The sequence below is a fragment of the Puccinia triticina genome, chromosome 3A (assembly GCF_026914185.1).
Source record: "Puccinia triticina chromosome 3A, complete sequence".
NCBI classification, from domain to species: domain Eukaryota; kingdom Fungi; phylum Basidiomycota; class Pucciniomycetes; order Pucciniales; family Pucciniaceae; genus Puccinia; species Puccinia triticina.
This window is the reverse complement of record NC_070560.1, coordinates 3,960,696-3,987,549: the sequence shown is the minus strand read 5'-3', so window position 1 is coordinate 3,987,549 and position 26,854 is coordinate 3,960,696. Positions and strand designations below refer to the sequence as shown.

The following is a 26,854-nucleotide window of genomic DNA, read 5'->3' as shown; positions in this document are numbered from 1 at the left end:
GTCACAATTGAAGCGAGCCCAGATTCTCACTGGGACCCGTGCAGATGCAGAGATAATCAAAGAGTTTCTGCCAACTATTTTCACCCCAGAGTTGATGAGAGGGATCTTCCTTGGGACTGGTTACTTGGGTGGTGATTGATTGGAAGGTTCATCTGTCATCTACAGTCAAAATTGTCGTTGGTTATTTCTTCCGTTTGCTGTAGTTCCACGGTTCCTTACCTGCTAGCTCTACTGCCTTGTATGATCTCTCCTCATCCATCTTAGTGCTTCACCTCGTATTTTGAATAATTTCCCGCTGATTGTGAGGCATGAAGCCCCAGCAGCTTGAAATATGTCTGTGCGCGAAGTGTGTCTGTTTGATGATTAAATGATCATTGAAATCTTGGTCCACCGCACTTTGAGCACTGAGCCGCTGCTGCTTTGAGCGCCATGGGTCCCACTGATACCTGATTCCGGGTACTTGGTAGGAATCAGGATTCATAGTCCTTTTCACAAGGACTTAGCCGCGGTGCCCTAGCCGTGGGAGTCCGCAGACTTCTGGTTCATTACTATACGCGGACTTAGCAACTTGCACAACTCTATGTCATTACTCAGGGACTTAGCCGTGGAAGTATGCGGCCTCGGCTGAGTCCGGGATGACTCAGCGGCATCCTCCCAAGAACCAGGCAGCGTCATCCTCCCATGAACCAGGCCTGGCCCGTGGCTCGTGTCCATGGTTTTGGGACAAGGGCTCGAGGCATTCTCTGGTGACTAGCGTCACCAGCGTCAAGTACATATACATACATGCACAGAGACATTCCCACGGGCAATCAATGTTGGATTCAACCAGCCTTATATCTTGAATTTCATCAAAAAGGAGGGGCTAAATGGGGATACCTTGGGGAGCTACAACTAGGGACTATTGCCAAATAAAGAAGAACACCAAATAAGGTGTAGGCTTGGAACCAATTAAGAGATATCACATATGTGGTGCTAATTACCACGGCCATTGGGCCGATTTAGCATGCAGGTGTGATCAGATCTCCTGGGTGGGTGTGACCTTTGACTGCAACACAGCGGAATGAAAAGGCTCAGAGTCATCATTGGAGTTGTCAGACCAATTGTTGGTCATCTCATCCTCCCCAGCCGCATTTCAGACGGATTTCTTGGCCAACGGCGTGGTTGAAGTGGAGGGGTGGCAAATTCCGGCAGGGGGGCCAACAGCGGGGACTTGCGGGACAGAGAGAGCGCTGGCGGATGTGCGCTCGTGGCCCAGGGCCTGCGGCAAGGGGCAATTTCCGGGGGTGGCCTCGCTGACTTGGTCCTGCGCGCTCAGAGTGGCCACGTTGACTAGGTTTTGCTGGCCTGGGTGTTGGGTCACGGCGTCATGAGCAGGCAGAGTGTGAGTGGGGATAAACCATCTGGCCCCCTTCATCAATTTTGATGCCAGCGGGGCGGGAAAGTTGAGCTTGGCTAGGGCAATCAAAGTGGTGTCCAGGAAAAAGTCCCAGCGGCTGATGTGGTGCAGCTTGATTAACCCCCGCGGGAGTGGGTCGTCATCCGATACATTGCACATTTGGAGGAATTCCTCCATCAGGACCCTGGCAATCCCCTATAAATGGGTGGCACCAAAATGTATGAATTTCCCGGCCAAATTGCAAAATGGTACGCACAGAAAATGTATGAATGGCCTTTTTTGCAATTAAAGGTAGGCACCTCAAATGTATAAAATTTTCTTCAGAGAAGGGAGGGTAGTAACCACAAATGTATGAATTTATGAGGGGAACACAACTGCTCTCTCTCTTCACCCCCCCCCCTCAGCTTGGAATCACAATTTCCAACAACGGTGAACATCAGCTAAAACATGACTTGATGATTGAGGTGTGCAAGAAACACAATACAGAAAATCAACACCACCATTCTGGAAACAAGAAAATAAAACAGAAGAATTTCCTTCTAGCTGCTCCAACCCAATCTAAATCACACCTGGATAAAGCACCTCAGCCAAGTGAATGTAGCAAGCTGGTTGCTCTAGTACTGAAGGAAAACACATTGCAACAATCTTCAATCGCCAGAATGCATTGGTGGAACATTCAGGTTCAATTTAAGCTATCTGTTGTGTGGAACACATCAACACATGTTGATGTGAGTGCCCAGCTGCGTGTCCAAGGTGGCACCATCTCCTAAACAAACCAATTGATCTTTGGTAAATATGCGGTAATAATAAAGGACAAGGTAGGTTGTTATACAAACTCTCTGTTCTTGTTTTTTTCCTTTTTTGAAATTGACTTGAATTATTTCAGAAAATATATATTGGAAAAATCTTGAGCTATGAGAAATGGCTAGCTGCAAAAAAAAAAAAAAAGGCTTTGCGCCCCCATCCGCAAAAATAATGGTAGGCATGAAAAATGTATGAAAATTTTGGAAATCCTCTTAGGGGAGACACAAAACGTGTATGAATGTGCTCTCCAAATGTATGAATTTTTGCAAATTTCCATATTTTTGGTGCCGCCCGTTTATAGGGGGTTGCCAGGGTCCTCCTCCATCCCTAAAGATCTGCCGGCATCATTCAGTCGCAGATGGCAGCTCAGGGTTGTCATGCTGATACAAGAACTAGCCAAGGGCAATCGGGGAGTCGGGACCTTGCGAGTGCGTGCAAATCTTGGCGGCGAACGGTCTTGCCCAAAGTTGAGCCAACTCATGGTCTGCGCTATACCTTCTGCGGCCGGGCTGCGAGGCATCTTGCAAGCAGGTGACCAATGGATCCCACTGTCAATATGTGAGGGCTGCATGACCTCAACATCTGAGCTCGTCTCACAGGTGTGACGGGTTGATGGGTTTGATGGGACTGAATGCGTGGCCAATACCAAGACCGCACATATTTCGCTACATGTAGCTTTGTAGCTTTGCAATTTAGCAAAACTGAGTGCCGCAAAACTAAAGCTAAATTGTAGCTACCCTCGCGCTGCAATAACAGCTACGGGGAGGCCACTCAATTTTTTTATTTTTTTTAATTTCTAGATGGTAGCGCCTATTAGCGCCCAAACCGCTACGCTTCAGCTATTCTTAGCGCGCTAAGCGCTAACGTAACGTGTAATTTATAAGCATGATCCGCTAACTTAGCGGCTACGTTAGCAGGGAGGCAGTGGAAAAGATAAAAAAAAAGGCAAGACAGCCTGGAAATTTTGTATTCTAATATTGAGCAAGTGAGATTGGATTGAACAAGTGACATGAGGTGAGATCGAGAGAGAAGAAAATTTGGTACTTGTAAATTGGGAAGAGACACTATTTCTCTGGATCTCCAACATGCTTAATCTTATTGGCTTTTTTTTTGTTGATAAGGTTGCCAACATGCATAGCAAATTTTGCATTAGCTTCAGCTGCGTCAAGAACAATCTGGCAATTGGTGAAATCACCCCCGGCCTTCACCCCTTTTTGCAACCAGATGTGGCTGCTGACGCATTGCTCAATGGTTGCTGCACATAGGGCACTCCTACGGGTTCCACACACATCAGCCGCTGCTGAGAACGTCCTCTCAACCATGGCAGAGCTTCCCGCGCACGCCAAGACATCTCGTGCAACCATTGCGAGTCGTGGGAACTCTGATTGGTGAGTCTGTTGATTAGAATGGGTCAAATGGCCTGAAGACTGCTGCTGAGAAAGATCCATTTCTTACCTTCCACCATTTAAGTGGATTTCCCTTCTTGCTGAGTGGCCATGCACCATCAAAGTATTTCTTGAGTTCATCATCTTCCTGCAATGGACCAGCCTTGTCAGGATAGAGATGGCACTTGGGTACCCGTTTGCGGGTACCCGGCACCCGCCAGCAGGTACCCGGAACACCCGCTCAGCACCCGCCGGCGGGTGCCGGGTGAGGGTGCGGGTGTTCAGTTTTTGGGCAGGAAAAAAACGGGTACCCACCCACCTTGGTGGGCCAGATGGATTGGAGGGATCTCTCCTCAACCGGAGCAATCCCTCCGCCCAAGTCCCTCCGGTCAAGGAGTCCCTCCGGTTTCTTTGACTGGAGGGATCCCTCCGGTCAAAAAGCTTGTACACCTCTTCGACTGGAGGGATCCCTCCGGTCAAGGAGGTACTATAGCCCTGGGACTCCGGGAGGAATCTCCGGGTCAGCGAGTATATTGATGACCGGGAGGGAATCCTCCCGGTCATCGATATAATCAATGGCTGGGAGGACTTCCTCCCAGTCATCAATGTAATTGATGGCTGGGAGGACTTCCTCCCAGTCATCAATGTAATTGATGGCTGGGAGGACTTCCTCCCGGTCATCAATATACTCGCTGCAATGATTGGGAGGAAGTCCTCCCTCCCGGTCATCATTAATATAATTGATGGCTGGGAGGACTCCCTCCCAGTCATCAATATAATCAATGGCTCAATGGCTGGGGGGACTCCCTCCCAGTCATCGATATAATTGATGGCTCGATGGCTGGGAGGACTCTCTCCCAGTCATCGATATAATTGATGGCTTGATGGCTGGGAGGACTCCCTCCCAGTCATTGATATAATCAATGGCTTGATGGCTGGGAGGACTCTCTCCCAGTTATCGATATAATCAATGGCTCAATGGCTGGGAGGACTCCCTCCCGGCCATCGCGATGAGCTTGCTGACTGTGGTAATCCCTCCCGGTCAGCAAGTGTATTTATTGCTGACCGGGAGGGATTTCTCACCGGCAGTGAGTATATCAGAGCGGGTACCCGCCCCTGCACCCGGCACCCGCCAGCAGGTACCCGGTATACCCGCTGAGCACACGCCGGCGGGCGCCGGATGCGGGTGCGGGTGTTGAGATTTTGCAAAATTTCAGGCGGGTACCCGCACCCGCGGTGGGTACCCGGGTGCGAGAGGCCATCTCTATGTCAGGATAATAGTTGAATTTGTCTTCATCAGATTCCTCTTCACGCGCTACGGGGACTACCAATGGGGCGATATTTCTGTGTGCTTCAACTTTAGCTCGGAAAGCCTCTGTCACAAGAGCTTGGGCAACGTCTGTGTATTCCGGGGATTTATCTTTGATCAATGATAACCTCCAGGCGGGGTGAAGGACGGTGGCGAGTAAAATTGAGTTGCATCCAAGCGCCAGCTTGAGATACTTATTTGCCAGCTTGATCATTGGATCAAACATGCCCTGTAGTGCAACAAGCTCGGGGGACCTCTTTTTTTTCTGAATACTTTTGATCAGTCGATAGTACTCATACAGTACCATCGAAGCCGTCGGTTCATCTCCCTCCATCCGTAAAGTCAAAGGTAAAAATTCCTGTCAAGTTTGTGCGGGTTTAGCAACTAATTGAGTCAATTTGTGTTAGAGTAGTCATGCACTTATGCACGAACTATTGCTTAGCGACTATGTACTTACTCACCATGTACATAGTTTTCTAACCTTGTCGGTGACAGGCACCAAACCTAACCTGTCACCGACACGCGACTACAGTCCCGGCTCTCACTTGCCCGGCTCTCCTCTCTTTCCTCACCGAGATTGGAGACCCGGGTACCGACACGTGAGAGCTGACCATACCGCCGGACTGTATCGCGCAGGTTAGTCAGCATGATAGCAATGTTACCGAGATTGGAGACCCGGGTACCGACACGTGAGAGCTGACCATACCGCCGGACTGTATCGCGCAGTTTCCGAGCCTTTATAGGTTAAAAGCCGGCTCAATCTAGGTTCACGTCGTCTTAGGAAAGGTTTCTCTTATCTTCGGGAGGTCGGAATAATTTTTTTTTCAAATCAGGATCTAGGATAATACTACAACCAGGAACAAACTAGGATCTTACAGGTTTAACTCACCAATAAAACCTCACACCGATCGACATGGCAGCGAACCAAAATGACCTGCTCGCCAACCTACAACAACAGATGGCAGACATGACTGCCGAATTGAATCGCCTCAAGGCAGCCCAACCCCGAGAGGAAGACGCCGTTGCTGCCGCTGTTCGAGCCCAGGAACAACGCCAAGCCGTTATTCTCGGAAGTTTCTTGAAGTCGCCGCTCAAACTTCACAGAGAGGTGAACCCGGATCACGTGGTTCTCTCTTTCAACTCGGCGAATTGGGCGCAATGGGAGGAGTCGATCGATGGGACTCTTCAATACGCATTCTCGCTTACGGAGTCGATGATCAAGAAATCCAACAACTTCTCCGACCTAGCAACCGAGTATAATCACGCGATCACTAGTTTGATGAAGAACACTATTGAGAAGTCCTTACTCGGTATAATCAAAGCGGCCGGGCACAAAACCGCAAAAGATGTCTTCGAAGCGTTGAAGTTGAAATGCGAGAGATCTGATCGCCGCCACAAGATCGATCTCTTGAATAATCTGTTGGAGTTGGCGAATGCGAACGGCCTAGCAAATGAGGTCACCATGTCAGCCTGGGCGAAAGTCAACACCGAGCTTGAGGCGGCGAAACTTACCGTCGATGAGCTTGTTGGGATCTTGCTGCAGATGAGCTACAAACCGGCCGTCGGAGTCGAATTGACTAAGTTTGAGTTTACTGTGGATCAAAATCTCAATGAGAAGAAGTCGCCTTCGTTTGCTGATGTCGCTACGGTAATCCAATCGGCTTGTGGAAAGGTCAACAAGAAGCAAACCGATCATGTTCCCATGGACCTCGACCGTATTCAAGCTTTCAATCAGCGTGCGAAAGGGAAGTACGTCACCCCACAGCGACGTAATTCAACGGACAGGTCGACAAAACTCAGTCATCCGCGTTTTGCTGTTGAGCGGGCCGAATACTACAAAGGGAAGGGTTAAACAGAGGAGCAGGAGAAACGTTACGGGACAGAGTGTGCATACTGCGGCGAGGACGGCCACTGGTTCGCTGACTGCTCTGAGTATTGGCGAGCGGTGGCGCTGAAGCAAATCAAACCGCCGCCGGCAGACTTCGAGTCGAAAGGTTCAAAATACATTCCTCCACGCCGATCCGAGCATCACGTCCGTAAAGTTGCCTTCCCCAACTTGACTGAAGGCGTTCTGCTTGACTCAGGGGCCTCTGCTCATGTGAGTGGGACATCAACACTTTTCGAGCCGACTCGAAAACTGACGACCCCCCGTACCTTCTATCTTGCTGTCACCGATTGCAATGTGTCTGTAACCGACGTCGGTAGGGTAACGATTCCGACACCAGCCGGGAAGATCACGATTGAGGACGTTTACTTTGTGCCTGGGGTTGATGGAGTCATATTGTTGACTGGGAGACTGGTTGCGTCGGGTTGGAAACTGGAATACAAGGGGACAGAGGCTACACTTTTAGATCCTTGTAATAACCGCTATCCCACCATCTTCCATAACTACTGTTGGTCTTTGGAAACAGTTCCCGATTCCATTAAAATCAACAAAATTTTGCAAATACCTTCTTTCAACTCGTACACCTGGCATGTTCGCCTCGGCCATGCGTCTGATGAAGTCGTCAAGCAATACCTGAGAGTCAATTACCCTGATGCGAAAATAAAATGGTCAGCTTTCTTCTGTGACCGATGTGCGAAGTCAAAGAGTACAAACCGGAAATCGCTGGGTGTTGAGTCACAAATTGGTCGTGAAAAACCATTGGATCTGATGGTTTCGGATGTCGCAGGACCGTTTGAGACAGACCTACACGGGATGCGCTATAGTGTTACACTCAGAGATCATGCAAGCACTTTTTCGTTCATCGGCGCTATTGAGCGGAAGTCTGACGTACCCGACAAGATCATGTCGTGGCTCACGCACATCAAAAATTACTTCGGGAAATATCCCGTCCACGTTTGCTGCGACAACGCCCCAGAGTATGTTCACAGCCTCCGTAAACGCCTTGATGAGATTGGAGTGAAGACTGCCCCGAGCGCTCCGTATACGCCTCAACAAAATGGAGAAGCTGAACGACTCAACAGAACAATTGGGGACATGGCAAGGACCATGCTTCATGAAAGTGGACTTCCCCAAAGATTCTGGAGCTATGCGTGGTCAACTGCTGGACACATTCACAACAGGCTGCCGAACTCGAGATCGGGAGGAAAATGCCCCGTTGAATTGTTCTATGGAGTTCGACCAAATCCGGATGTACTTTATCCTTTCGGGGCGAAAGCTATCATTCATATCCCAAATGAACGCAGGAAGAAACTTGACGAACGGGCTCAAGACGCCGTCTTGATTGGCTACCCGGATGCCGGGGCTGGCTGGTTGTTTTTCTCGCCAAGGGAACGTCGGGCAATACATTCGACTGCGGCAATCTTTCTGGACTTCCAAAACCTGCCAATAGAAAAGAAAGTTAAAAAGTCAGATCTGGACTTTGTACTGAACCAAATAATGCTGAGACTTGGCAAAGAACGGACCGACATTATTGCGGCGGAGGAATCAAGGCAACTGCGGGACCTGGAGGTCGGACCGGAGATCGACTTGCCGAAGACCATCAAGATGGCGCTTAGCGGTTTGGATGCGGAATCGTGGAGGTCGGCGGCGAATTACGAAATGGATAAGTTTGGTGAACTGGATGTTTGGGAGGCCGTGGACCCGTTCAAGGGTATAAAAGTGCTGGGGGCTCGTTGGGTTTTCTCGCTAAAGAGGCGGCCGGATGGGTCAATTGAAAAGTTTCGGGCACGATACGTGGCGAAAGGCTTCAATCAACAAATTGGAGTTGACTGTAATGAAACCTACGCACCTACCGCCTTGCTAAACACACTGCGCCTTCTAATCTCCATGGCGAATAATTTCGGAATACCGTCGGCAACGTTTGATGTCAGCTCGGCTTACCTTTACAGCCCAATTGAGGAAGATGTTTACGTGCAACCACCCGTCGAAATCCTACCCTGCCTGAAAGGAAAAGTGATGAAACTTAAGAAAGCACTCTACGGCACCAAGCAAGCCGCAAGGTGCTGGTGGAAGTTCTTCAAGCAAACAGTTGAAAAGCTAGGTTTTGAGGCCAGTGAAATTGAACCGTCACTGTACCTGTTCCGAAAAGGCTCTGGTTTTGTCATAATTTGGCTCCATGTCGACGACGGTTTCGCGCTGGCGTCAAACAAATTCCTCTTAGATCAGTTACGGGATGGGATGACCAAAGACCTGGAAATCAAATGGTCATCAAAGGTTGAACGGCTAGTGGGAATCAACATTGAACAAAAATCGGACAAAGTTTTCCTGGACCAAAGTTTAATGGCCACCAAGATCGTTGAGAAGTACAAACGAACTGCTCACTTGAAAACAAGCCCTCTACCGGATGATGTTTTGGAGATCTCATCAGCAGAACCTATTGACAAGACTGAATTTCGATCGGTTATTGGATCCCTCATGTATTTATCTAGTGGTACGCGTCCGGATATCTCGTATGCGGTTAATTTGCTGGCGCGTTTTTGTTCAAATCCCGGCGAATTGCACTGGAAGGCACTCGATTGTTTGATTGGGTATGTTCGGAGGACGATTGGGAAGCGACTGGCGTATCGGGGAAAGGGTGACGGGCTTCAACTGTGGACGGATGCGAACTGGGGAGGGGAACATGAGCGATCGACGACAGGGTATGCGTTGACTTTCTGCGGTGATGTCATCGCTTGGGGATCTCGGCGACAGACGGTAGTGGCTCTTTCTACCTGTGCCGCGGAGTATGTAGCTCTCTCAGAAGGATCTCAACAACTTGCTCATATGATGAACATTCTTGAGGATCTCAATCAATATCCTCAAACTTCGATTCATGTCGATAATGAAGCGGCTATTTTGATTGCGACCGACAATACATCAAAGAAGAAGACAAAATATTTACAACGAGCATTTTATTTTGTAAACGACTTGATCAGAGCGAATGATATCAAACTCGAATGGACCAGCACAGTAAATCAATTAGCCGATGTATTCACCAAAAAGCTTGGCGCGACGAAAATGGTGGAGGCGAGCAAGAAACTAGGTTTGATCGGGTAGTTTGTGCATGCGTGGGAGGGGGTGTTAGAGTAGTCATGCACTTATGCACGAACTATTGCTTAGCAACTATGTACTTACTCACCATGTACATAGTTTTCTAACCTTGTCGGTGACAGGCACCAAACCTAACCTGTCACCGACACGCGACTACAGTCCCGGCTCTCACTTGCCCGGCTCTCCTCTCTTTCCTCACCGAGATTGGAGACCCGGGTACCGACACGTGAGAGCTGACCATACCGCCGGACTGTATCGCGCAGGTTAGTCAGCATGATAGCAATGTTACCGAGATTGGAGACCCGGGTACCGACACGTGAGAGCTGACCATACCGCCGGACTGTATCGCGCAGTTTCCGAGCCTTTATAATTTGAAAGCACAAGTGTCTTACCTCTAAAACCTTGTTGAGGGAGTTTAAATTTTCCCATTCCGTACTAGATATCTCGTAGCCTTTATAGTAATGTGCTGCAGCCGACTTTCCGGCATACTTGTCCGATTCATTGTTTAAAAGCTGTCCAACAACTTTTCTAGCTGCATAGGCGCGTATGTGACATTCCATCGAATGCCATAGCCGGCAATTAGCTGGGGACCCGAGTAGCCGAGCTTTGTGGCCAAGATTTTGAAGTCCGCACGTCTTGCAGATGACGATGAAACTCGCCGACATATGTATTCCATCTGATTTGAATCAGTCAGTAAGAATAGATGGTGCTGATTGAACGGACAGGATCAACTTACTTTGACTAAGGTATGTGCAATACCTTTGGTGGGTACAACTTTGCTTGGTGTAGTCAACTGGCTTTCTTCATTTTCCGAACAGCTGGATACATCACAAGCTGAAGCGTCATCTGGGTCGATGTCGTACTGCTCTTCACTCGCATCTATCTCTTCAATATTGTCATCCGGGTTCGTAGTTGATTGGTCATCAACTGCTACGTCATATTCAGCCAGTTCTTGAATCATTGCTAGGGTCGGAAAATAATCAGGCTTCCTCAACAACGGAGCTTGAACTATTGGATTCTTGAGCTTGAGACTTCTGAGACCGGCCCCCAAGATCAAGGCAACAACGTGGCAGAAACATCGCGCATGATTTTTGAGGTGATGATTGAAGGTGCCCATCCTTTGACGAATAATCTTGGAAAGTTCCTTCGCCATTGTAAAATTGTTGCTACTGGAATCTGTAGTCAGGGAAAGAATGTACATTTTAAAAGAAACAGGTTTAGATATTGATTGAGTGAAGCGGCTAAAAACAAATACTTATCTGGTTGTGGAGGCCATGCTTTACCAAGACGTTTGCAAATGGTGCGGCAAGATATTTTCCATTGTGGTGCCAGGCCACATACTTCAAAGCAAGATGTTGTGAAACATAATCCCAGTTTTTGTTTATGTAGCAACACAAGATGCCTATGAAGGCTTTGTGGTTACCTTTGGTTTTCCACAAATCAGCCACAAGTCCTATCTTTGACTCGGACTCCTGATGAAAATTTCTTCAGTTTGAAATTTTAAGGAATAAAGGTAACAAATCAAGAAACACTGCACCTTGATATTGTCAATGACCTGTCTCTGAAGAATGAGGTATAGTTTTTGAGCATGGTTTGCTGCCCAGGTTCGCGAGTAGACAATGCAATTGGCATTGCAGTAATCAAATGTAACCCGCAGGAAACAATCATCAAATCAAGCCCAGGGGAGTGAATGTCTGATGACCTAGAGAAGGAGGAGTTTGTTCATGGTTTTGATATTGAATCGGCCTTTCAGGACATATGTGGCCAGAGTGCCAGCCAAGCTGTTATGCTTTTTGGTAGCCGCTGCCTGATCATCTGCACTAGGTGGGAAGTTTCCTCCTTCGGCCAGTGCCTTAGCACGTCCAATGCAAGCTTTGTGTATTCCACTGTTGGTATTGGATCCATTGGGGTGAGTTTTGAGGTTGGAGTTTGTTGATGCCGGGCATCTGACTGACTTGGGGCACCAGCGACATTTGTAGGTCAGACTTCCGGCGTCCTGCGTGCATTCAAAATCAAAGAAACAATTTTATTATACTAATGCACCTGTATACAGGCAAACTTGCCGATAACAGAATGAAAAATAATAAAAAAATACCTGATCGTCGTCCTGAAAGCCGTCAAAGAAGTATAGCTTTGGATTATCGAAGCCATTGTTACCTTTTCTTGGTTGCTTTACCTTTGGGGCCTTTTTGTTCTCTTCATCAGAATCTTGTTCGACATCCGGCAAAACTTCAGGTCCACTCAAGGGTTGGGGAGGAGGCTGTACACTGTACAGTGCATGAAGGTATCAATTTTGTTTCTGCATTTTTAAGTATAAATTTATTGAATATACATCCACTAAAATGAGCATACCAGCTGTCTGTTGCGGGAAGTGATACAGGTTCCTTGGTGTTTTGGCTTTTCCTCTGGCCATTGGGTTGAGCGGAGCAAGAATGCGGCTGTGCTCTTTGGGAGTTGGTCTGTGTTGGAACAAACCCAGGGCGCTGCAGGGGAGTGCGGATACGGGATGATTGGCGAGGGTTTGGATTCAAGTTTGTTTGATTGGGTGGGGTAGACTCTCTTGCTTTACAGTCACTCATTGTAGTATACTTAGTCGAGATAAATAAAAAAAATCAAGCTGAGACCGTAAGAGTTCTTCCAGCAATCAGCAAGCGGTTGATTTGGTGCTGGCAAAGCTGGACTTAGGTTTGAAGCTGGCCAGAAATGTGCAAGAGTGGTTGTGGTATCATTATTTTAACTGCGCGTTTGAAATGGTAGTGTGCTGCGCTAGGTTTAAGCTGCAGTGAATCAACCGCTACTGCAAATCCGTAATAGATTACCCGCTAATTTGAACGCAGTAGAATTTTTAGCGCCTCAAAAAGCTACAACGCTAAATTACAATTTTTTTTAGCGTTAGCGAGGGCCAATCCGCTAAGTCACAAAGGGGGGCTGGGAAGTGTAGCGGGAAGAGCGCTACGTTAGCGCTAGAATTAGTGTTTTTCAGCTACAGCTAACGCTAACAGCAAAAACTGTTAGCGGGAAACCGCTAAGCTACACTTGTAGCGGCGCTAATGTAATTTAGCGTAATATGTGCGGTCTTGGTCTGGGGAATTGGCCGCTGGCTCACCTGTCCGATTTCTTCCTGGTGGGTGGGTTTGAGTGGGATTGATGGCGGTTTCTGCCTCCTGACCACACAGCTGCATTCAGGTGGTCACAGCCGGCAAGCTGTGCGCAGCAGAAACCTTGGATTTAAAGGGGTGCTGTGCCCCAAACCCCATAACTTTGTCATCATGAAAACATTGAGAAGTCCAAGCTTTTGTAAAAAGACAATGTGTACTTTGGTTCTTACTCTACGCCAGCTAAGCGCTGGCATCTGGGCTATCTTTTTGTCTGCTCAGTTTCTCTCTAACCCTTTTTGTATTTTTTCTATCTTTTTTTGAAATCAACGACTTCTTCAAGTCTTGTAGGCCCTTTACCGTTTTTTTTTTTTTTTTTTTTTTTTTTTTTTTTTGCTTTTTGCACCTAACTGACCACTGCCAACCAGCTGAAAAACCAAAATAGGGAAAGCTCAATTGGGAATGATAGAGAGGGAGTGGCTAAATTCTGAGTTGGCAGAATTCACAAGACTATACTCAAGAACCACTGGCCAGGAGGAAAAATGAACTTGGTTCAAACTGTGAGCGCTGTGGTGGAATAACATCCTTCACCACCAAAAATGGCGAATGCTCTCACACCAACATGTGCCAATAATTCATAAGTCCCCTCCACACCGGAGAGATCACAAGTGCTCACATCTCTCCCCGGCCAAGCCGCAGTGGGGATGGGGGCTTAGTGAAGTTTGGGGTTGATTGGTCTCACATGCGGGACAAGATTTCCAACTTAGAAGTGCATGATTAGGGGGGTTCACGTTGCAAAAAAAGCAATGCTGGTTTTGTCTGCTCATGCACCTGTGAGTAAGGTTTATGCCTTTCAGATTGCTTCCAAAGGGGAGCTGCCCAGCCAAACCTCTTTGCTTTCTCATGATGTTCAAAAGCTGCATCTGCTGGTTTTGGTTGCTGATTTTTGAAATCAGCCTTACGTGAACCCCCCTATTGTGAGGGCACCGACAACCAAACAACTAGTGGGTGTCAGATTCCTGGGAACCTGTGGGAAAAGGTGGGGGGTTCCTGTGAATCTGGAGCGGCCTGCAGGACCAGATTTTTGTGGGGAGCAGATCTAGATCTGGAGATGGGTGTGTGCTGGCTGCTTACATAATCCTGGGCTGGGTCTTCCTCGGCTCTGTTCCCTCGACTCCATCCACCCAAAACCACCACCTCCCACTCCTCCAGCCCCGGCCAGCCCAGGCCAGGCCAGCCCAGCCGAGCGATGCCTCTGTTCGGAACCAAACGAAAGAAAGAATCACTCAACGAGAACAACAAACTCAGCCAGCAACCACACCCCCACAACGAACAGCCATCATCCTCCATCGACTCACTCCAGCAACGACAACCACAACAACAACAACCACAAAACAACCCATACAACAAGAACCCCACACACACAGCCCATCAGCAACAGCAGCAACAACAACAACCCATCCCTTCAAAACCAAGCCAACCGCAGAACGCACCCTCAACCGTCATCTATCCCTGGTCCCACCGCAGACTCGGACTACTGCCCCCAGCCCCGTTCCCAGGCGACCCCCTCCCAGCCGATCTCAACGACCCCTCAGCACTCAGACCATCCCCACCCCCCTTCCCCCGCTATGGACACTCGATCAACCCCATGGGCACCCCCACCGGCTCCGGGGACATCTACATCTTCGCCGGGCTCGTCAAGGACCAAGTCAAGAACGACCTCTACGTCCTCAACATTGCCCCCACCAACCCCGCCACCCCGCCCAGCCACCACCTCCACAACCAGATCCTCACCGTCGGCCTGGTCGAGACCAGGGGGGAAGTCCCGCTCCCCCGCGTCGGCCACGCCTCCGTCGGCGTAGGCAACGTCCTCATCGTCTGGGGCGGCGACACCAAAACCAGGGACGACGAGAAGCAGGACGACGGCCTCTACCTGCTCAACCTCTCCACGCGCGAGTGGACTAGAGTCAAGGTCTCCGGCCCCTGTCCCGAAGGCCGCTACGGCCACTCGGCCGCCATCCTCGGCAGCAAGTTCTACATCTTTGGCGGCCAAACCGACAACGGCCGCTTCATGAACGATCTATGGAGCTTCGACCTCCACAAACGTACATCACCCCTCTGTATTCACCCTTCCAACCAAATACTAACCTCAGCCTCCCCTTCCCCCAGTCAAATCCGGTGCTCCCAGATGGCATCTCACCGAGTTCCCAACAACAGCACACATCCCCTCCGAAAGGACCGGCCACACCGTCGTCACCTTCAAAGACTCCATCTACGTCTTTGGCGGCACCGACGGCCAGTATCATTACAACGATACCTGGAAACTCGACGTCGCCACCGGCACCTGGAAAGAGCTCGACTGCATCGGCTACATCCCGCTTCCCCGCGAAGGTCATGCGGCCACCCTGGTCGATGATGTGATGTATGTCCTGGGCGGCAGAGGAGTCGATGGAAAAGACCTCGATGATCTAGCCGCGTTCAAAATATCCAGTCAGTCTCCTTCCTCTCTGTGTCTTTGATGGATTGTACCACTCCTAAAACCCCCTTCCCCCACAGACCAACGTTGGTACATGTTTCAAAATATGGGTCCCGCACCCGCCGGTCGATCAGGCCATTCCATGGCCTCCTGGCAAGGCAAGGTCTACGTGCTCGGTGGTGAATCTTATACCTCTGCCAAGCCAGACGACCCCTCGATCGTCCACGTACTCGATACGGCCAAGATCAAGTATCCCCTCGATCCCACCACCGTCACCCGTCAGCAGGCCGCCCTATCAACCAGTCACAAGTCCTCCGACGCGAGCCTCAACGATCCTAGCATCCATTCAAATAACTCACTGGCTACCCGACCCCCCGTCAGCAGCAATCTTGTACCCGTCGAATCTGATCACGGCCCCGATCGCAGCCCCAAACGTGCTACCACCGGCGGCTCTCCCTCCCCCGCCAGCTCCCGTCCGCGTCGCCCAGAGGATCCTGCCCCCGCTGGAACTGGATCAAATGCCAGTAATCGTCGGACGATCAGCGCGACTACCTCACGAGCCATGTCTCCCCAGGGCACGACCACCTCACGAACGATGTCACCCCATGGCCAACAAATAGCAGCCGCTAATAACGAACCCATCGTCCGCCAGTCCATGTCGCCAAGCTCGCAGCCCGCCCCGCCCCGCCGAAGTCTAGAGAACGCGTCCGGAACCAATCTCAAGACCATGCGCTCCTCTCAGTCTAACACCGCAGTTGTCACCACACGACAAAGCAGTTCCTCAGTGCCACGACGGGTCTCGGCCGAGATCACCCGCATGCTCCACTTTAACTCCTCCTCTCCGACCTCCAAGCTCGGCCAAGAAATCGGCCCATCCAATACCCAGCAACAACGCCAACAAAAGCCCAACAACCACCAGCCCACGGGCTCTTCCTCCTCGATCTCTTCGCTCGCCGATCCCTCCTCGATCCTCAGCAAACAAAACGGCTGGATGAAGGCCGCCCTGGCCATGGCCGTCCAGCAGGGCTTCATGCTCCCTCCCTCCGACGAACACGCCCTCCTCTCCGACGAACGCTCCTGGCTGTTGAACTTCCAGGACCTCCATCATGAGTCCCCCCAGAATGGCGCGTTGGCTAAGGATAAGGGCATGCAACGGTTGGTTGAGGCGCTTGTCCAATTGAAACGCGAACTGAATAAAGCAAAGGTACCAATCCATCCCGCCCGTTTGTTGCAGCAGCTCTTGTACTGATCAACACGCTTTGTAGAGTCAAATGGCTGAACAGGCCAAACAGTTGGACAATCGACTCACCGAGACGAGCAAGACCAAGACAGCAGCTTTACAAGAGGCCTCCTTCTATCGAGTCAAACTGGCTGCCTATGAGGCCGCGTCTGTCTCTGAGATCAACAAACTCGAGAGGCAGCGGATCAGCGACCTGGAGCACAAGCTTTCAGACTTGATCGTATCCAAGTCGGCTTCCGAACGCCAAGTGGCTCAATTGACGAGCGAGCTGGAGCAGGAACGAAACCTTCGGGAGGTCTCCCAAGAGAACTTCAACAAGAGTCACGACCGCTCCGAGCAGCTCCAAGCCCTCCATTCTCAGCTTGTGATCGACTACGAGGAGCTCATGAACAAGACGCGCGGCACGGATCTCTCGTCGACGGACCAAGCCCAACAGTACCAATCCTTGCAGACGACCCATCGCGCCGTGCTTGCCGAGCTAGAGAGCTCGAAGCAGCAACTGGAGAGCACGCAACTGGTCAATGAGAAGTACCTGTTCACGCTCCAACAGTTCCAGAAATCGATGGATGCTAGTCGGGCTCAGGTTGACGAGATGCAGAGCTCGTGGGAGCAGGCCAAGGCGGACTTGGAGGCCCAGAAGAGTCTCGCTCACGACCTCAGTCAGGAGTTGGACTCGAAGCTCCACGAGCTCGACCACGCTAAGAGCCAGATCGAGCAGATGGAACACGCACTCAGCAATGCCCGGGAGGAGAACGCGGCGCTCAAGACGCTCAACGATGACGGGATCAGCCAGCTCATCAGTGCCACACGCTCCATTCCCACCGACCTGGCCTCGAGCACTAAAGACGATCCCGTCAAGATGCGCAGTCTCAGTGGCGACAGTCAGCAGCAAGGTGGAGTCCATCCAGACGACCTCAAGGCCGACGACAGTCAGGACGGTTTGACGCGCAAGAAGCTCGAGAGCACGGTCCTCGAACTCGCCGAGATCCGGTCCAGGAACATGGCGTTGGAGGTGGATCTGATGGGCTCCAAGTCCGAGGTCGCGGCCCTGCGCCGGAAGATGATGAATCTGATGGGCGAATCTAACAAGATCCGCTCCCAGATCTCGGCTAAGGACGACGAGCTGAAAGAGAAAAGTCGGATGATCGAGGCTGCGGAGGTCAAGACCTCGCTGCTCAAGAACCTGATGGCGGAGAACGGTGGCGGGGGAACGGAGGATGAACCGGGGTGTCGGTCGTTCGACTCGGCTGGACCCGGCACGTTCGGGATGTTGTCGGCGAGTGTGGGCAACAGCGACGGGATGTCGAGGCGGGTGCAGGAGCTCGAGGAGCAGCTGTCGGAGCGGACGCGGCAGCATCGGGGACTGGAGATGCAGTACGCGGCGACGCAGAAGGAAATGGAGATGGCCGAGGGCCGGTACCGCGAGGCGCACCGGAAGCACGAGGCGGCGGCGGACGAGATCTCGTCGCTGGTCGAGGAAGTTCAGCGGCTCCGGTCGGGCGGCGCCTCGTCGGTCTCGCCCGCCTCCGTCGAGGGCCAGCAGCAGGGCTCGACCAAGGTGGAGGAGGAGCTCCAGGCTCTGCAGGAGAAACACCGCACGTTGGAGGTCACTCATGGGAAGGCTGTCCAGTACGTCAAGGGCACCGAGAAGATGCTGCGCAGGATGAAGGACGAGCTGGTGAAGTACAAGGAGCGGACGGCGACGCTGGAGGCCGAGCTGGCGGGGCTCAAAAGATCGGAGCCGGCGGCGGCGGCGGAGGACGGGGCGGAGATGCGGGAGGAGATGAAGGGCCAGCTGCACGACCTGACCCGGCAGCTCTCGTCGCTGCGCGACAGCTCGCGCGCCTCCAGCCTCGAGAACGAGGAGCTCCAGCGGCGGATGCTGGGGATCCGGCAGGAGTACGAGCACGACATGCGCGAGCATGCGCGCGCCAAGCAGGCCCAGATCGACAGCCTCCATGCCGACCTCGGCCGGCTCCAGAGTCTCCACCAGACGCTCAAGGACGACTTCGACCGTCTGGGCGCCGAGAACGGCAGACTGAATGCGCTCATCAAGGCCTCCAAGAACTCCATCAACCGCGTCATCGCCGCCGACCACTCGCCCTCCCGTACCAACTCCTCCCCCACCAGCCGCGACAGGGACGCCGACGCCGCCGAGGCCGAGAGCCTCCATGTCAAGGAGATCGGGTGGCTGCGGAAGGAGAACCTCGAGCTGCAGGGACGCTGTCAGGACGCCGAAGCCAAGGTCCGTCGCTCCCCCTCGCCCTCTCTCTCTTCCCACGCTGACCGTTACATATGTTGTAGATCTCGTTGTTGCTGGACCATATGGACAGCCGCTCCGGTAAGCCCTCCTGTCTCCTGTACGAGAAACCCTGGGCTGACGATATGTGTGTGTAGATGGGAAGCGAAGGTCGACGGGCGTGGAGTCGATCCAGTCGGACTACAGCAGCTTCGGCACCGAGATCCTCGCCAGCTTCGCCGCCCAACCGCCCTCCTCGGCCGCCCCCACCCCCGTCCTCCCCGCCGCCGCGCTCGCCTCGCGCTCCGCCTCCGCGTCCTCCCATCCCCACAAATCCTTCGTCCGCCTGAACTCCGACAGCGCCGGCTTCGGACCCCGCTCCGAGTCCCCCGCTAGCACGCCCACCCTCACCCCCGCTCACTCGCTCTCTTGATCTCCCCCTTCTTTCGGCTTGCTCTCTTTGGCTCGGCTTGTTCTCTTTGGCTCGGCTTGTTCTCTTTGGCTCGGCTTGTTCTCTTTGGCTCGGCTTGTTCTCTTTGGCTCGGCTTGTTCTCTTTGGCTCGGCTTGTTCTCTTTGGCTCGGCTTGTTCTCTTTGGCTCGGCTTGTTCTCTTTGGCTCGGCTTGTTCTCTTTGGCTCGGCTTGTTCTCTTTGGCTCGGCTTGTTCTCTTTGGCTCGGCTTGTTCTCTTTGGCGGATTCGGAGCTCGCATCTCGGATCGCCCGGTTTTCGTTTCGGCTCTATGTCTGCGGCGTCTGTGCAGGGTCTGTTGAGGAAGGCGGGCGCGCTTTCCAGCCTCTTTCGCCGCCCCTGTCTCCGCACGGCCCGCCGCTCGTCTCTGCTTACGTCTCTCATGTCTCTCTGGTTCTAACGTCTCCTTCCACTCCGTCCCTCGTCTCTCATTAATGTCTCCACTTCTACGCGCCTCACGATCCCGAACCATCTCTTTCCCCGCCCGTGAAACACGCTTCTCCTTAATCGATGCTCCGTTTTTTTGCCCCCCCCCCCGTCCTCGGCCCCTTCCTTATTTAGATATATATACACTGTTGTTGATTCTTCTATGCCGTAATCCGTATCCTTTTGACTATGTGTGTGTGTGTATGTGTGTGTGTGTGCATGGGCAGTGTGGAGGAATCGTGGCGGGTGGGTTTTTCGTTGTGGTGTGGTGGAAGGATGCTCTGTAATGGGTCAACTCCAAGATCAACAAACAAGGACGTGTCTGCGACTGCTGTGTGTGCGTGTCCCTCTGCGAGCTTCACAAAGCCTCCTTGTGAGAGCCCCGAAGGGCGAAGGGGCAGCCCCGCTGACGAGGTCGCACTTCGTGGAGCGGTTCGCGCCGCGCGCGCAAATGGCCCTCACATCTGCACGCCTATGATCTCTACGGCCAGTGCATGCCAAAGCCATCAGGCCGAGATCATGTGTGGTTGTACATATCTCATCTCCTGTCTCACTCGCTGCCGTCTCCTTGTGTCTCCGCCCAGGGAAGGCTGGTGGCCAAGCCGACCAGCTGCCGCCTGGGCGCCCGTCTGTATGGGCCAACCTGTCCCGAAACGGGTTGCAGCCAGGCTTCCCCTGCTCATTCACATCGCAGGGCGCGATGGTTGGAGGCGGGCTTGCCAAGACGCCGCTCGTTGCCCGTGGTCCTTGGATGTTTTTCGGGCGCTAGGCCCGTTTGGGGGTCTGTACCGGCGGTTGCCTTCCCTACCCCATCCACCCCGCCGGGTACTCCGGCTTCCTTCTTGGTTACGTCTTGCGCCCCCCACGGCTCTTCCATGAGCAAGGCCAACGAGACCCTGAGGAAGTGCTAGTTTCGTGAAGCTTCCTCATCAGCACCGTAGAGTATAAATAGATCCTGCCTGGCCTGGTGTCTGTCTCCTACCCACTCATCTTCATAGCCAGCAAAGTATATATTTTACGTCCTTCCGAGCCTCCTCACTTTAGCCTCTTGCTTATAGTCCACGCCGCTATACATCTTCACCCTACAAATCTTGATTGCAGGCCACCTCGAGTCAATTTCCGGATATCTAGATTTACTCGCCGGCATCTTAAGCTTCGCTCCAAACCACTCTGTCTCTTGCTCTCTTGTGCATCTTCACCAAAAGTCCTAAATTACCCTCATATGATGTTGTCGACTTACCCCATTGTAATGTTGTTACTCACAGCAGCCCTGGTCAATGCTGCTAAGATCGGGGAGCCCTGCCCATCAGACAGGGTAACTGTCTGTTTCTCGCCTAAAGACTACAACAACAAAGAAGATAACGTGAAAAATGTTCCAGGTAAGCTTTGCCCGATCATTGATCTTATGCTGTATATTCCAATGCGTGCTGACCTACAACCTGTATGTATTCTTATTCCATCTTCAAGTTGATATCCCAAATAAAGACGGCTGTATGCCGAGATTCCTTGGTAGCAACGTTCCCGGAGAAAATGACGCGGCTGCTTGGCGCACTCGATGCTGCAAAAAATCTGTGTTGATTGAGAAGAAGTTAGCTCAGGTGAGTACGGACAGCAGGGAGAAAATTTCACTTTCACTGATTGTGGGGTGGAACTAACCAAGTGCTTTCAATTATCACATGATCGATAATCAGGAACCATTCGCGGAGGGAACTAAATTCAATATCCCGAAGGAAATAATGGTCAATGGAAGATCACTTGAAGACCCAGACCAAGCCCCGGAGACAGCTTGTAATTAAATTTGTTGCTTTCAGATTTACAGGCAAGACTGAAGCTCATGTGTGGTAGATGTACATATATTGTCTGAATATTCACTCATCAACTCCCCACTCCACCAACCCAGTTTTTGGGATGGTCGCAAACTTGCACCTCACTTTTCATTGTCTTTGATTGTTCATTTTATTTTGCTTTCACATCACAATCCTACCACAATCCTGCCACATTTTTTATGGTTGTATATAAAAAAAGCCCTCAAGAGTTCATTTGTAGTATCCTCAGAAAGAACATTTTCCCCATCACTTATTCTGCTGGTCTTCGTCGGCCCAGTCCAACAGTGAGCCCGCTTCACTATCATTAGCCGCGCAGTGTAGTGCGCTGAACACTCCGGGGATTCTCCAGTAGGTGCTAGCACCCTTCCTCCAACACAACACCTCAACGATTGTGTCACATTTCGAGCATAAAGTTGATTTTGAGTCGCGCAAGATCCAGCCTCCGGAACAGGAGTCGGTGCAGGACGATGAGCTGAAGGAGCAGAGCCGGCTAATCGAGGCCGCGGACGTGAAAACGTCCCTGCTCGAGAACCTCGTGATGTCTGAGAATGGGGCAAGGACGTATTGTCGGTCATTTGACTCCATTGTTCCGCGGGCAGGTTCGGAGCTTGTTGTCGACGAGTGTGGAGGGCAGCGGGCCGATGGGGGCTGGGGAGCGGCTGACGACGCAGGCGGACAAGCTACCCAAGCCGGCTCTGCTTACCGACGGCTTGCTTACCGACGCCGGCCTGCTGATCGCGGCCGGCATGCTTACCGACGCCGGCCTTGATTACCGACGCCAGCCTTGATTACTGATGCCGGCCGTGCTGATTGAATTCGGCCAAACTGCCTCAAACAGTTCCTTAACAGGTTTACTCATGACATGCCTCAAAGATTTCACAACCAGGTTTGGTCGATGGTTGGTTGTTGGCTGCGTAGCAGCGGGTAGCCTTAGCAGCCCAGACAAATAGTTTGTCTACATCGGGCTTCGTCAACCGGCACCGGCTGTCAAGTGCTTGAAAAATTCAGCTGTGCTCGTCCTTTCTGCCGATTTCCAACAACACATCTGACGGCGGATTGGGCATAAAAACTCACTGCTTCTATGTCGAGTTGAAAGATCCACCTTCTCCGTCGAAATATTCCTTCAAATTCAACTCCATCCAATTTCCAAATATCCGTTTTCTTGAATAGCCGGCTTCTTCAGCCTTACTTTCAAACACTTTTTCTTTTTTTCTGTTTACTACTTTCATCATCACTCATATCACAACCATCTATGATGATGTTAACTTACCCAATGGTAATATTGATACTCACAACACTCTTGGTGGAAGTGCAATCTTGCCCAGGAGATACTCAACTTGTCTGTTTTAAGCCCATTGACTATAATAACCAAGACCCAAAAGTAAAAAATGTTGCAGGTATGTGGCACCTAATCATCGGTGTGATGCTTTCTATTCCAACCAGGTATGCTAAGGCCTGGAACCTATGCGTATTGTTTACTTAAAGTCCAGTTACCAACTTTGTCGGGAAGCTGTATAAACAAGCCACAAACCAGAGATAAGACAGAAAATGACAATTCTCCTTGGCGTTCTCGATGCTGTGGAAATACCGAGGTGCAAAAACTAGTTCAGGTGAGTTATATGGACAGCAGTGAAAAGCACATCTCTTTAACTAATGGTGTTAACCAAAATCTTTCTTTTATTACCTAACTATCAATCAGCCTCCATATGACCCTGATAAGAAGTTCACTATGCCCAAGAAAATCCTGGTCAATGGAAGACCACTTGACAGCACAGACACAACCAAGAATGCAATTTGTTCCTGAAATTGTTGTTTTCAAATTTACTGGCAAGACTGATGCTCATGGGTGGAAAATGTATATAGTCTTAATATTCAATCATTGATTTGGATATTGGGCCAAATCAACCCCCCAAGTTTTGTTTTGTGTCATAATTCCACCGTTAGCTGAGTTCTATTGTTTCTCAGGATCTATTCTCTTTGATTTTACATCTCATTTCACTTTCATATCACAATGATGTTGCTTGTTTCTTCTTGTATTGAAAAATTCCTCAAGAGTTCTCTTGTTGTATTTTCAGAGATAAAATTCTTCCCATAACTTCTGGTACTGGTCTTGATCAGCTGAGTCCAACTGCGAGCCTGCTACACTATCATCAGCAATAACATAGCGCAGTGTAGTGCCTTGAACATCGAGAGGATTCTCCAGTAGGTGCTAGCAACCTTCTTCTAACACAACACCTCAAAAATGTTATGTTACATTTAGGGCACATGGCAGATTTTGAGTCAAACAAGATCCAGCCTCAGTAGATATCAGCGCAGGACGATGAACTGAATGGAAAGAGCCGGCTGCGCGAGGCCGCGGAGGTGAAGACGTCCCTGCTGGCGAACCTCGCAAAGTCTGAGAATGGGGGATTGGGAGGACAACAGAGTATGAGCAGGTGTGTCGGTCGTTTGACCGCATTGTGCCGCGGGCAGGTTTGGGGTGTTGTCGACGAGTGTGGCGAGCAGCGGGCCGGTGCGGCTGACAAAGCAGGCGGAGGAGATACCAAAGCCGGCCCTGCTTACCGACGCCTTACTGATTGGGGCCGGGCATGCTTACCGACGCCGGGCTTTCCTACCAACAACCTGTTTACCGACGCCGGCATTGCTGCTTGAATTGGGCCAAACTATGTACCTCAAACGGTTCACAAGCTTGTAATGCCCCCGCATTGGAGGTGATGATATGTAGGCAATTGGTTGTTGGGATGCTCTGCAGCAACGGTGGGTAGTTACTTTACTTTACAATATCTGCGGGATTTTTGTAAAGTAACTACCCGCCGTTACTTTTTGCGCCGTTATTGTTAGCAGTAACGCGCGGAGAGCGGCATCACGCGTAACGTAGCTGGCCTCTTTTTTCGAGGCCGTTACCAGTAAAGTAATGCGTTATCCAGCGGATAACGCGTTATTGAGCAATAAAAGGCCAAATTGGCCCTATTTTGGCCTTTTATTGCTCGTTATCTTGCCCGATATCTGTCGCTACGCGCTCAGATATAGTAACAGCCATCGCAAAAAAAAAACTCTTGGTATGATATTGATATCGCACTGCTGTTACTGGTAACAATAACGATAACGGCCAAAAAACGTTACGTTATTGTTACGTTACGCGTTACTGTAGCAATAACTACCCACCGTTGTCTGCAGCAGGTAGACTTGGCACCCAAGACAAAGGAGTGTTGCTACATTGGACTTTGCCAACCGGCGCCGGCGGTCAAGTAGCACTACCACAACGCTTGAAAGCTTTAGCTTTACTCGTCCTTCCCGCCAACGTCCAACGGTGTATCTACTTGAGGGTTTTGTATAAAAAATCACCGGTTATCTGTTGAGTCAAAATATCCACCCTCACCCTTCAAATACACAGCGGTTACACATCGCCGCCAATCCGGCCAAAGTTTGGCCGTCAATTTGACGGTTCCCCCCCAGCCAGTGTTGACCGTTTGCATGCCGGCCTTCCGTCAACCGTCAAGCGGACTGCCGAACTTGGCGGCACCCCCGCCAATGCGCAAGCGGACAACCCGCTGGCAAAAGTAAGGGTGGCTCAACCCCAGCGGCAATTTGCTGTCAAACCCAAGCCCCCATACAAAATCAATCAGGGCCGTTTGCCCACTGTTTGACCACAAAACGCCCTTGTTCTCCGATAGCTTTTGGCACACCTCTCGGGCCAACTCACAAGACGCACTCAATTAGGTTTTACGGCCACCTGGGCACTTTTTTGTTTTTTTATTGCATGCTACAGTGTGTTTTTTTTTGTTTGTTTGTTTGTTTGTTTGGTCTGCTTTTATGGCTGGCTAGAGAGGAGAAGAGGGGAGAGAGGAAGAGAGGGAATTTATCTACCAGAGCTTTGACACTCCGGGTCTTGTCTCGCAACTTGATCTCGGCAGGTGTTGGCTTACGTTTGGACTGTCGCCTTTCACTTGGTACACTGGAATGACGTTGGTCGACGCCAGAGCTTGTTGAAAAGGCGCCTCCGGATGCAGAGTGGCTGGGCGAGGCAATGGAGAAGGCCAATGAGGAGTTAGTCAAACAATGAAAATAAGGAAGATCATTGATTGACGGGTTGGCAGGCTACTCAAAGCTCCTCCGCCTCTCTCGGATCAATTGGCTGGACCTCGGAACAGGTTTGGACTGCTGTGGCGTGGTCAGGCTGACCGTCGGCGAAGAGGCGCTACGGGGAGTATGTATGAGCTCTGCATATCAAATGAATAGTCAGACAAGAGTTTTTCTCGGGCAATTTTACATTGCTTGGAGCTTACCAGTTCTGCCAAGTTTGTGGGCTTTGGAGGCCTTTCTACCTTTGGGCGCCCCAATTGGAGCACGTTGCTTGCAAGATACGGAATGAGAGGATAAAATTGAAGGTCTGGCTGAGGTTGTGGGTTGGTGAGGGTGGGGGAGATGGAGGGTGAAGTGTCCTCCAATGAGGGGACTTGGAAAAAAAGAGGAGTGCGGATGGGTGAGCCTGAGGGCCAAGGGTGATGTATCCCCAATGAGCAGAGTTGTCTTGGGCCCCTTTTTGGTTAGGGCTGTTCTGACAGCATCTTGTGTTCCAGTTATGTTAAAGTTGCCTGGAGTCAAGTGCCGGAAGTTTGGCTGTTAATTTGGCTGGCAGATTGACGGCTGACGGGAGGCCGTTAGGTGAGCGGTCAATCTGACTGCTCACTTGGCTCTGACGGCAGTTTTGACGGTGTGGTGATTTATATAGGCGAGCGCGGTAGAATGTCCAAGTGGGGATAGCGCCGGCGGGGAATGCACAAAGCCGCTCAGGCAGAGTGCATTCCGGTGACATAAGCACTGAGGATGAGGTCAGCAAAGCACGCTAGGAAAGCTTACGGAAAGTCACGCGCGGATTGGAATGCAAGGATCACGGATTTTGGATCGGGTATTCGGATCGGAGCGGAAAAGACAGGGCTGGACTGCGGCGGGAATACACATGTGGACCGGTAGCAGCGGCGCGTCAGCGGGTGAGCCATGACAGCCAGAGCGGGTTCCACCAGCGGGTGGAACCATGGTGAAGGCGGTGGCGAGAGAACGACTGACGGGGGCTAGACAGAGGACGGTGGGAGGACAAGCGTCGGAGAGGAGCGGAGTCTGGGAGAGTGACGAGCGGGATAGCAGGCGGAGCTGGAGGACTAGTGCGGGAAAGTGTCAGGTGTGCGGGATCGGGTGGGAACGGTGACATGCGTG

The 26,854-nt window shown here is 51.2% G+C and overlaps 3 protein-coding genes across 3 annotated transcripts; all 3 read left to right on the top strand.

Moving 5' to 3' along the window:
• Positions 1 to 13,706: 13,706 nt before the first annotated feature.
• On the top strand, positions 13,707 to 19,352 carry PtA15_3A453 (uncharacterized protein; the record flags this gene model as incomplete). Its single annotated transcript, XM_053167423.1, has 8 exons — positions 13,707 to 13,733; positions 14,451 to 15,069; positions 15,134 to 15,454; positions 15,521 to 16,644; positions 16,706 to 18,925; positions 18,985 to 19,021; positions 19,078 to 19,114; positions 19,280 to 19,352. 8 exons carry the CDS (start codon positions 13,707 to 13,709, stop codon positions 19,350 to 19,352), a joined length of 4,458 nt encoding a protein of 1,485 aa, XP_053018641.1.
• A 1,162-nt stretch (positions 19,353 to 20,514) lies between these two features.
• Positions 20,515 to 21,610, top strand: PtA15_3A452 (uncharacterized protein; the record flags this gene model as incomplete). Its single annotated transcript, XM_053167422.1, has 4 exons — positions 20,515 to 20,557; positions 21,080 to 21,193; positions 21,282 to 21,412; positions 21,506 to 21,610. 4 exons carry the CDS (start codon positions 20,515 to 20,517, stop codon positions 21,608 to 21,610), a joined length of 393 nt encoding a protein of 130 aa, XP_053018640.1.
• A 1,282-nt stretch (positions 21,611 to 22,892) lies between these two features.
• Positions 22,893 to 23,444, top strand: PtA15_3A451 (uncharacterized protein; the record flags this gene model as incomplete). The annotated part of the gene is made up of 3 exons (XM_053167421.1): positions 22,893 to 23,037; positions 23,126 to 23,250; positions 23,340 to 23,444. The coding sequence occupies 3 exons, from the start codon at positions 22,893 to 22,895 to the stop codon at positions 23,442 to 23,444; spliced, it is 375 nt and encodes a 124-aa protein (XP_053018639.1).
• Positions 23,445 to 26,854: the final 3,410 nt, after the last annotated feature.